General features: G+C 43.0%; 1 protein-coding gene across 5 annotated transcripts in view; it reads right to left on the reverse strand.

The window, feature by feature from the left end:
• The window catches only part of PTPRM (protein tyrosine phosphatase receptor type M), a 527,195-nt gene extending 520,486 nt beyond the window's left edge, over nucleotides 1-6,709 (reverse strand). For 2 of the 5 annotated variants that reach the window (XM_063130575.1, XM_063130573.1), the window contains exon 1: nucleotides 6,599-6,708. In XM_063130575.1, the coding sequence (XP_062986645.1) occupies nucleotides 6,599-6,671 (73 nt within the window). In that variant the 5' untranslated portion in view covers nucleotides 6,672-6,708. Of the gene's footprint in view, nucleotides 1-6,598 lie in introns of all 5 variants that reach the window. The other 3 variants (XM_063130577.1, XM_063130574.1, XM_063130578.1) reach the window with 2 other exon arrangements.
• Between the last annotated feature and the right edge of the window lie 3,384 nt (nucleotides 6,710-10,093).

Consider the following 10,093-nt stretch of genomic DNA (forward strand, 5'->3'; position numbering starts at 1 on the left):
CAAATTGAAAACAACGAAGTTTATAGGTAAAGACTATAAGGGAGAACAGAACTGTTGTCACTGTTTACTAAAACAGTTACCTATATTAAGACACTACCAATGAATCAAATGAGACAGACTGAGAAGTTGTATAACACAATGCTTATAGGAAGAGTTTATTTTCACACCCATCTGTTCACCCAAAACGAATAATTAAAAGCCATCTATTCAGCATCATGCAGTGCTTGTGTAAGCTTATTGTTTAAACCATCACGATTATTCAATATGATACACTGGTATCGTCTTGGATATTAAAATTAAATCAAAATAAATAAATGGCCTGGATCTAGACAGTAGTTTAAGCATGCCCAAGGGCTTGCGGATGCCCAGTGGGATTTTACCTTTTTTTTTATTATTTGCTTTGAATAGCAAATCCCCCATCACTGCTTTTGAATACTAACCACAGTTACATAAAGTAGTTTGCCACGTGACATTGGGGCTGCTATTCAAGAAACTCAAGCCCAGAGTAGCTTTAGGTGTGCGGGAACTAGTTCTACAGATACGGTTCTTTGAATCCTGAATCACAATTAAAACTAATTTATCTTTTCATGCTATGGGAGTTTCCCTTTCTCTCCTCCCCCTTGCAGCAACCCATTTGCCCCCCCCCCAAAAAAAACTACTCCAGACGATTTAGAGGGTGCACAGGGGGATGGAGAGAAGGCGGCTAATTCGATACATTAGCAGTTTGTTCTGTTGTATACAACCCAGTGGATCCTAGTCACCAACCAACAGAACTATAGAACTGTCTAGTGAAGTAAATTCTCAACACGAAACAAAAGGGCTCTGCTGCTGCATGGGCCAAATCCATAGCACAGTGAATGTGTGTCAAGGCTGCCACTAAATGCAATGTATTTTGAAAGGAACTGCAGAGCCTGCTTTTCTAGAAGGTCAGCCTAGTTTGGCTAGTTTGCTAATTTATCTCAGTTCAGTTCCCAATGGGAAAGTCAGCTGCACACACATTGCAACTGACTAGAACATTTTTTCAGCCCAATACATTGGAACTGTTTCTCTATCCGCCACTTTTACATGTGTCTGGTGAGATGGACAGAACAAGTCTGTAGACTGTGTTCTGCAACTGAACTGCAAATTCAGCCTCTGCAATTGTCAATCCAGCAAATTACATCAGCATTAAACACTTTTTTAAAAAAATTATATATTTTGTTTGGTTATTTCAAGCCACTATAATTTTTCTTGCAGACTCTGATAACTAAACTGTGAGACCAAAGATACATTATAGGAGTTCTTCAGTGTAATTACATCCTTCTAATACACTGTAGGGTATACTTTTCTCTTCTATATTATCATAATAACACTGCCATTTTAATCAGTGACTGAACAGAAAACTTTAATTTTTTAATAAGTAACACAAGACAAGCCTGATATGGCTTCAGAAATAAAATCACCATATAAGAACAGAGACAGACAAGAAATAGACAAAGACAAAAGTGTTGTGCATGTAATTCCCATCACTGGATTTCTGCATCTACTACCCGGGGACGTGCTTTATTAGAGTTCCTGTAGTTGGATTAATACCAGGGTGGTCAGATTTGACTGCATCATCCATTTGGGAGGGGAGGCATCTAAATTCAGCATCCCCTCTCCTGTCTAGTATGTGGCTGAGTCTGTTAAACTATTAGAAGGAGGCTCATGCACAGACCCCTAAATGCATGATCCACACAGAGATCTTTGGACCGGTTTTCTCAGGGAACAGTCCACTTCACCAGATACCCAAAACCAAGAGAGGGGAGATATATACATTAATGTTCACCCATACAGCAGCAAGACATAATTTACCATGGATAGGAATATGATCTCAATATTATCTCAAATTCAATGCATTATCATATCAAATTCAAGATGTTCCATGAGATCTCTTCACAAATCAGGCTGTGAGAGATCAGAGGTACATTATTAGCTAAGCATAGAGTAATACAATGATGTGTTTGAATGTATAGCTGATGGCGGCTGTGATTTTATACACAACGTGGGATTGGATATTGGGTTTACCAGTTGGACGAAATCCTTCAGCGTACTACACCAACCATCCCCTACAGTGCAGGACACTGCATAGGGCTTTACATACCTAGACTTCAATGCAAACAGGCGCAAACTGCAATTTGTGTAGTCTAAATCTCAGGTGTACAAATTGCAAATATTTGTGAGTATGTGTACTGGGCTTTATCAAAATGTCCAACATTTAAACACATATAATAAAGCTGACACACTAAGGGGCTGGTTCAGATGGCATTGTTCCTACTACCTCCCATGTTTAGAAAGTGACCACAGGACTTGTGAATTAACCTCGACAGATGTCTTTCTCTTACCTACAATTCTTAGTCACACAGAATGAGTTTAATGTTTGTATTAACTTGTTCACGTGGTTGCAGCTTAGCTTTTAGAATAAGAATACACAGCACTGTGCTCAATTTACCTATCAAGAAGGTATATATTTTAAATCAAAACAATTTAACAGCCACATTCTTGTTTTGGCATGTATAAATGCAAGGATGTTGCCACACTGCCCCTTAACTTCCATGTATTTCTATTGGCACTACCACTACAACTTTTAAATACAGACATCCCAGGCTCCAAGGGTTATGTCAAGTTTGCCTGCCTGTGGCTGCAGACACACCTATGAACAGGAATTTGACATTAAGAGATTCCTCCTCCACAACCACCATAGAAAACACCATGGCAGCTACTCGTCCAAGATCACAAAAGCTACCTTGGAAGACCTCAAAGAGGTCAAAAAGATCCTATGGGCTCTCCATCCTCACCCCTACCACAACCTTTAACCCTAAACAGAGGACTCTGCTCTCGGAGTCTTCTGTCTATCAACCAATCAATCCATAGGACTGCTTGCTAAGTTGACATTTTTAAAATAATGACTGACTATTGTTTTTGCATACTTTTTTGAAAATAAGTAGATTTCTTTGTAGATTTTGTACCACTTTCTTGTTTCTTCCTCAATAAAGAAACTGATAAATTAATTAACACCAAAATAGACTAATGGTAATATAGATGATCCTACTATGCTGACAAATACAAAAAAAAAGTTAGTAATTTTTCCATTATACCTTTTTTTACACTCTTTCACATAATGCTATACATCACTAGTATGAATAAATCATTGACAGTAGATATAACAACCCGAAGCTCAGGTGCTGTGCCAGCAAACCCAGCTTCACATCACAGTGTTAAAATATTAGGCTAAAATCCTAACTGGTGTGAATAAGTGGTTTCAGGATTGAAGTTTTAGGTGGTGTTCAAGTTGTCTGCCACTTTGTACAACACAAAATAACTGTGTATCCTAATAATAGGCCTCTCCACAAGTTTGTGTTATAAACAAAATGCATCAATTTTCTGAAGCCTTTTTGATATGTAACTCTATCAGAGAAATGAGTCTTTTATAAAAATGCATAGTTTTCAAATTCCATTACACCTCTCTCGATATTCCATTGCAGTTGACATTTGAATACATATTTCTAGACCTTTCATTTTATACAAAACCCAACATTTAGGATTATCCAGTCAGTGGCATCTCTTCCTATTTGTAGCCTATTTCTTTTTGAATGAACTCATTTTTAGAAGTAGTTTGTTTGGTCTGGCATGGATAATCTACCAAAGAAATAAATCACATGGCACTGCATGCTAGAAGTAGCAAACTTCTTTTGAGTATATGTAAGCTTTTTCTATCATCATATTTCAGTTGTAACCATTAAATAAAGATGCCCAAATTTAATATAAGGCAGGGCCTACTAACTATGCTGAAATCCCTTTATTACATTGTAATAAAGGAATTTACTTTTATGTATTTAGAATGAGGATGTCAGAGTCCCCAAAAGTGATATAGTCTTGAACAAGAATCACAACTATTTTTTATGCAATCCAAGAAGCTATTGCTTTGTTTTTAATGAACAACCATTATTATTTTCAGTCTTTGGGGATTTGTTACACTTTGAATGAATACTTTTAGAATTTCACATTTGTCAATAAAGAATAACTCAACAAACCTCAATGCTTTTCCCAACTTTTCCCACAATGATCTCTTGAAAACTTACAACAGCAACAAAAACTTTTAAAGCAGATTTAAAAATAAGACTTTTGCTTTATGCTTCCCCCCACCCCGAAGATGGCTTCTTAGAAAGATTATCCAATAAACACTGGCTAACTTCTTATATTCAGTATATAGTGTTTTAAAAGTAATACTACAAATATGCAGAGTCCACTTTCTAACTTTAAAGGTCTGTAATCTGCAATGGTATTTAATGGTATTAAATAATAATTTACTTGTTTGTCAACAATTTGTTTGTTATGATTAGCTACACAAGTGAAGTTATGAAGTTGTTGTGTCCATTTAATAGTCAGTTTTTTTAATTGCAACAATTTCCTCAGGACATTTTAACGCCGAACTATGACCATGGAAAACTCAAGTTTGCTATAAATAAGTGTTAGAGCATATCTTTACATCTTCCAACAATTTATGCAGTTGCCCATACTTTGTGTGCTAATTAGCATCCTGAATGCAGTACCTACCATTCTGCACAGAAATTGGCCCACAGAGTTACAACAACAAATCTTTTCGCTTAGAACCGCCCACTCCCTACACATGTCAGCTGGTTCAAAGGATGTGGGTTGGTGCAAATAACTCTCTTTTCAATCAGTGGCAATGTGGCTAATACCACAGCCAAGTACTACCATGAGTATTATTTTCAAGTAAGACAAGCAATCATTTTAATGGCTGGTTCTTACACACATTTCTGTACATGCAGAAATTGACATTTCCCTCAACATTTTGGACAAACAGTCAATGAAAATTATACAGTTGAACAAAGAGGTATGCCTTTATCTGAATAACTAACTGAAGTATAGACTTGAAATCTTTCAATAATAACAACATTGTGAATCAAGTTTCATAATTCACAGCTACAGACAAGCTCACTGAAACCAGAGAAGGCAGCAGGGGAGAGCTTTCCCTCAGTGCTATATTTCATAATGAGGCAAACCTCTGGAACTTCGCTTTCCTAATGAACCTTCTGACTTATCTACAAACGTGGAAGAGAACTTTGAGAAAACACAGGCGGCTTTTATATACAGAACCTCCCTGGAACATTCCATTAAACCAGAATGTGTTTATAGAAGAAAATCAGTCAGAGTGGGTTATACGTTTAGTTACACAAGTGCTGCTACATGCAAGCACTACCTAATGCACAAAACACCAAGTACCCTGCCGGAAAGGCAACTGGAGTTCGACTTCTTGTTCTGATCAAAGCACATAGAACATGGAACTCAGATGTCTTCAATTTCTGCTATAGGTTTTTACAGTTCAAACTTCATGTGAAAAACAAAAAACCATGCTGAACTGAAGTTACTCATTCCTTCCAACTGTGTCAACAAACTGTTTCGCAACCCAGTTACTGACCAAAATTAGATGGTTGTGTGATACGATATATAGATATATATAGATACACTCACACACCTTGAAAGTGTGCCGTTTTATTACACATACTGAAGTAGATCCAGGGGAGGAGAGTCACAGCAGTGAGAATCACTAATTGTAAAAGGCTTCCAGGTAGATTTTTTTTGAAGAAAAAAGTTATGCCTCAATTATCACTACTGTCACTACTTGGCAGATCTGAAAACGGTATTCTGGCACAAGGGAAGGGAAGGAAATGGAACACATGCAGTGCTGCCCCTTTTGTTGTCCCAAAGTTGTCACGACACGCCTGCTCTTTTATTTTTTATTTTCATGCTGGTCAACTTCTATGGTGGCCAAACACTCTCCTTTCTACACAACTGGGAAAGGTACTGGGGCTCTTCCTCCCCTTTTGCCTCTGGTCACCCTACCGGTGCTGCCACAGCACAAGTTTCAAAGGACTTTCTTCACCACACAGTCCCAGGGTCTGACAATCTTCACGACAAACTGAGGAGAACTTCGTGCCTGGGCTAGGCATCCTGTTCCTCTCTCGCCATTCAGGAAGGGGGCTCCCACTGCTCGCCAAAGCCACTTCCAGAACCGCGCTGAGCAAACGCGTGCAACACCAGCTAGCCCGCCCTGCCTAGACGGGGCGTCCCCGGCTGGAAAGAAGAGGGGAAATTGTGCAGCTTCCCTCCCGCCCCCGCCCCCAAACTGCTGGCCAGCAGTGCAGAAAGTTTTTCTTTGGGGGGGGGTTCCTTTGGGTTGCAAGCAAAGAGGCCTCTGTTTAATTTGCATTTCTCCCAGCCCGGAAGATTTCTCTGGGCTCCCCAGGGCTGCCCGAGTCGCGCCAGAAGACTCTACACAAGGCTCGCTCCCTGCGCTTTTGCACCAGGCGGCCAAACTAACGGGATTCTTCCCCGGCGCCTTGAACTTCCCTCCTCTGTTCCAGGCGTCTCTCCTCTGTTTTCTTTTTCCATGCACGCAGCAGCTCTGAGGGTCACACCCGCCCGGGGCGGGGGAGGAATAACTCCCAATTCCCAATAGCAGTCCGTCCCCGTGACACACTCCCGATTAACCTTTAACTCCTCGCTCCACACACACGTAGATAGATATTGGCGCGGGGGGGGGGGGTGCTCTTACCTGTGAATGTCTCTGCTCTCGCTGCCAGCAAAAGTCCAGCCAAAGTCAGCAGGCAACTTCCAACTTTCCCCATATTCCCTTCCTCTCGAGAAAGGCCCCCCTCCGGCCCTTCCAGGTAGTGGGGGGAGGCGAGAGCGGGCTGCCTCAGCCCCCGTCCGTGGCCCCCGCTGGACGGCGACCGCCTTTTGGGGGGAGAGAGGACTCCGCAAGCGCCTCCGTCTCTTCCTCCTCCTCCCGCAGCGAAGCGGTCCGGGCTGCTGCCAGGGAACTCCCGCCAGCCCCGCGCTCCCTGTTGCGCCCCGCCGCCTCCGTCCTAGCCCAGCGCGCCGCGCCGTCTTTTGCCAGCAACTCTCTTCTCGCTCGATAGTCCCCGCACTGACTCGCGGTCCCCCCGGCAGGCAGGCGAACGGCACAGCCAGCGAGCGAGCGAGCGAGCCGCCGAAAGGCAGCTGCCAAGTCACGCCCAGCAGCCGACAACGCCGCCTTTCCCCCGCTAGAGGGCGAGTGGCGTCCGAAGCTGCGCCCCCGCCGGCAGCTCGCCCGGCTGGCTGGCTGCTCGGCAGGCGCCGCTTTTGCTCCTGAGGGAGGAAAACCAGCTGACGGGACACCAGGCGCGCGCGCGTGCTGAAGGGCTGGTGTGGCATTGAAAGCGCGGAATAATAGCCCCAGAAGAAAGCGGAGGGAGGGAGGGAGAGCTCAACTGGGGGGGGGGGGGGGATACGGATAAAAAGAGGGCCAGCTCGGGAAAGGGAGAGCTCCAGTGGCCGGGGTCATTTATACTGCAAGGATACACGTCTACCCAGAGGGGAGACAAATGGAGTTCAATGGGACTTCAGTAAGTAGGATTCAGTGCACCCTTAATATGAGCCGGATCAGGACTCAGGCTGGTTTCTGCCGTATTTCAACACGAAACGTCAGGAGTAAGTTATGAGAAGAAAGTATGAAATTAAAAAAAGGATCCTCATTATTTCATTTGATTTTTAAAGAGGACACCCACAAAAACACCATCCAATCACAGAGCACATCTGCCTCCACAGACTGAATTAAAAAAAACCATGGGTTCGCCACTCAGAGGCAAGGTGCAAAAACATGGATTCGAGGCAGGGATTCTCATGATTTTTACGTGGAAAACACCCCAAACTACAATCAAATCACCGAGCATATCTGCCTCCGTGGACTGTATTAGACAATCCAGGGTACACCTCTCCTGGGCATGGTGCAAAAACACGGATCTGAAGCAGGGATGCTCATGATTTTTAGAGTGCATTTGCCTCCACAGACGGAACCTGAAAAATCAGGGATCCACCACTCGTGGCCGTAGCCACAGCGTAAAAACATGGATCCGAAACAGGTATCTTCTTGATTTAATGTGATTTTAATTTGGTGTGCTCTGTGATTGGATTGTGGTTTGGGGGTATGTAAAAATCATGAGGATCCCTTCCTCGGATCCGTATTTTTATGCTCGCAAGGACAGTACTTCTTTATTAGCAGGGACACTAATCTCATCTGCCATCCCCCTCAGAGTTCCTTGTTCCCTCTGTGCTTAGCCTCCATCCCTACAGTAGCTGGAGGGCAAATAAATTTTCCTAGTAACAATAAGTAGTTCCCTGTCGTAATGCCAAGTATTTTGGGTTGGCTTGATCTTGAATGGGCAATTAAGATCTATTAGGGTTACAAAAGACCTGTTCCTGGTGGAGATGAAAACTGCTAGAACTCCCTTGCTGATATGGATCAACACTGCTGCCTTAATTTTAGGACTTTCTTTCAGGGACTGTCACAATGACTCCTGCACTTCAAAATTTACCATTACATCACTGGCCACAACCAACCTCCACATACATCTGTATGTTTGGAAAGTGTGTGACCATTTCAGACACTTTAGTCATTCGGTCATGACTAAAAGAAGGGTGTGTTGGCCAGAGGTGAGAAGACAGTGGATATGTTTGGAAGTGGAACCACCGGGCTGTAGCATGAGGTGGGGACTTAGGCAGTAATTTCAGTAGTCAGTTCCTTGAGAAGAAGAAGGAAATGTTCAATCTTAGAAGCCCACCCTCTGGCTACAGTTATGTCAGGTTATTCAGCAATGCAATGAGGGGGTGTATTCTATCTGTGCATGTTCAGAGGCACCCTTCAGAGTAGCCTTCCCCAGCTTGGTACCCTTCAGATGTTTTGGGTTACAACCCCCATCATCTCTGGGCAGTGGTCATGCCAGCTGCGGCTGATGGAAGTTGGAGTCCAACATTTGTGGAACAACACCCGGTTGGGAAGGCTGCTTCAGAGCAACAGCTTGTGATTACATAAACTTTGCCTTCTGATTCCTTTTATGTGAGGGGTCAAAAATGCATTCTGCACATGTCTCCAAGCACACTTTTCTTCCAGGTTTGATCGGGTCAATTTAGCCCTACCTTGAAAATTTAAAGCAATGCCAGTCCTGCAGAGTAGGGATGTTGTACTAAATGTCTTAATATTTTGCTCACCCTCCTTTTCTCATGCACCTTCCATTTAGTACATCTCTGACCCACCGCACCTTCACAAGGAATGACACATTTAGATGGCTGTGTCTGTGTGCCTCCTCTGTCGCTTCACAAAAGTGGTAGGGGTGGGAAAGACAGGGGAGATATTTCTTCTGAACCCGTAGAACTATGTCTTTTCCCTTCTCCCAACTTCTTAAGAAACTATTGTGGTTGCTTATAGAGTTAGCATTGCCCATACCACTTGCTTTCAGCAAATTTGCAATAGGGAACCCATGGGATCTCCTCCCCCTCCAAGAACTAATGGAGAAGATTGCCAAAGGGATGCTAAAAGTGGCATTTTCTTTCCCAATGCCTAGGACAAAAACATATAATCTTTGAACCAACTTTGTCCTCTGGGCAAAAGCCAAATAAACATTGACTGAATCAACCCCAATCCCAGAATTTTCACTTACTGTCTGCAGGAAACTCTTGTATAACTCTTAGGGTCAAAATGCAAGTTACCTTAAGCACACGTATGCTTCGCATGGCCACCATTGGCTGCTTGCTTTTCCTTCAGTATTATGCACACTCTTTCAAAAAGCATGCTTAGCTTAACATGCAGGTTTACCCTTATGCTCCTCTCCCCCCAACATCTGAAAGGGTGAGGGGACTGTACTTTACCTAGGGGGGATCTACACTACTGCTTTAAAGCGCTTTATAACAGTTTTGACAACTGTTTAGGCCCAGGACCCACTGCATATACAGGTTTCAAAACGTTTTCAAAGTGCTTTAAAGCGCTTTAAAAGCAGTAGTGTAGATCCCCCCTAACATCTTTTCTTTTGGGGTGAGACCAACACAGTTTAGAAGCAGCTTAATTTACAATGGTTTACCATCACTGTAGAGGAGAAAGAGAGGACATGGGTGGCATTGGGGGTTTCTTCTGCCCATTCCTCTTTCCTCATTTATGTTACTGCTTTTTCTTTTCTTTTGTCATTCTTTTTAGTAGCCCCAGAGGAAGGTATGAGTGCATTTCCTCTTCCTC

The sequence above is a fragment of the Elgaria multicarinata genome, chromosome 7 (genome assembly GCF_023053635.1).
Source record: "Elgaria multicarinata webbii isolate HBS135686 ecotype San Diego chromosome 7, rElgMul1.1.pri, whole genome shotgun sequence".
Lineage (NCBI taxonomy): Eukaryota > Metazoa > Chordata > Lepidosauria > Squamata > Anguidae > Elgaria > Elgaria multicarinata.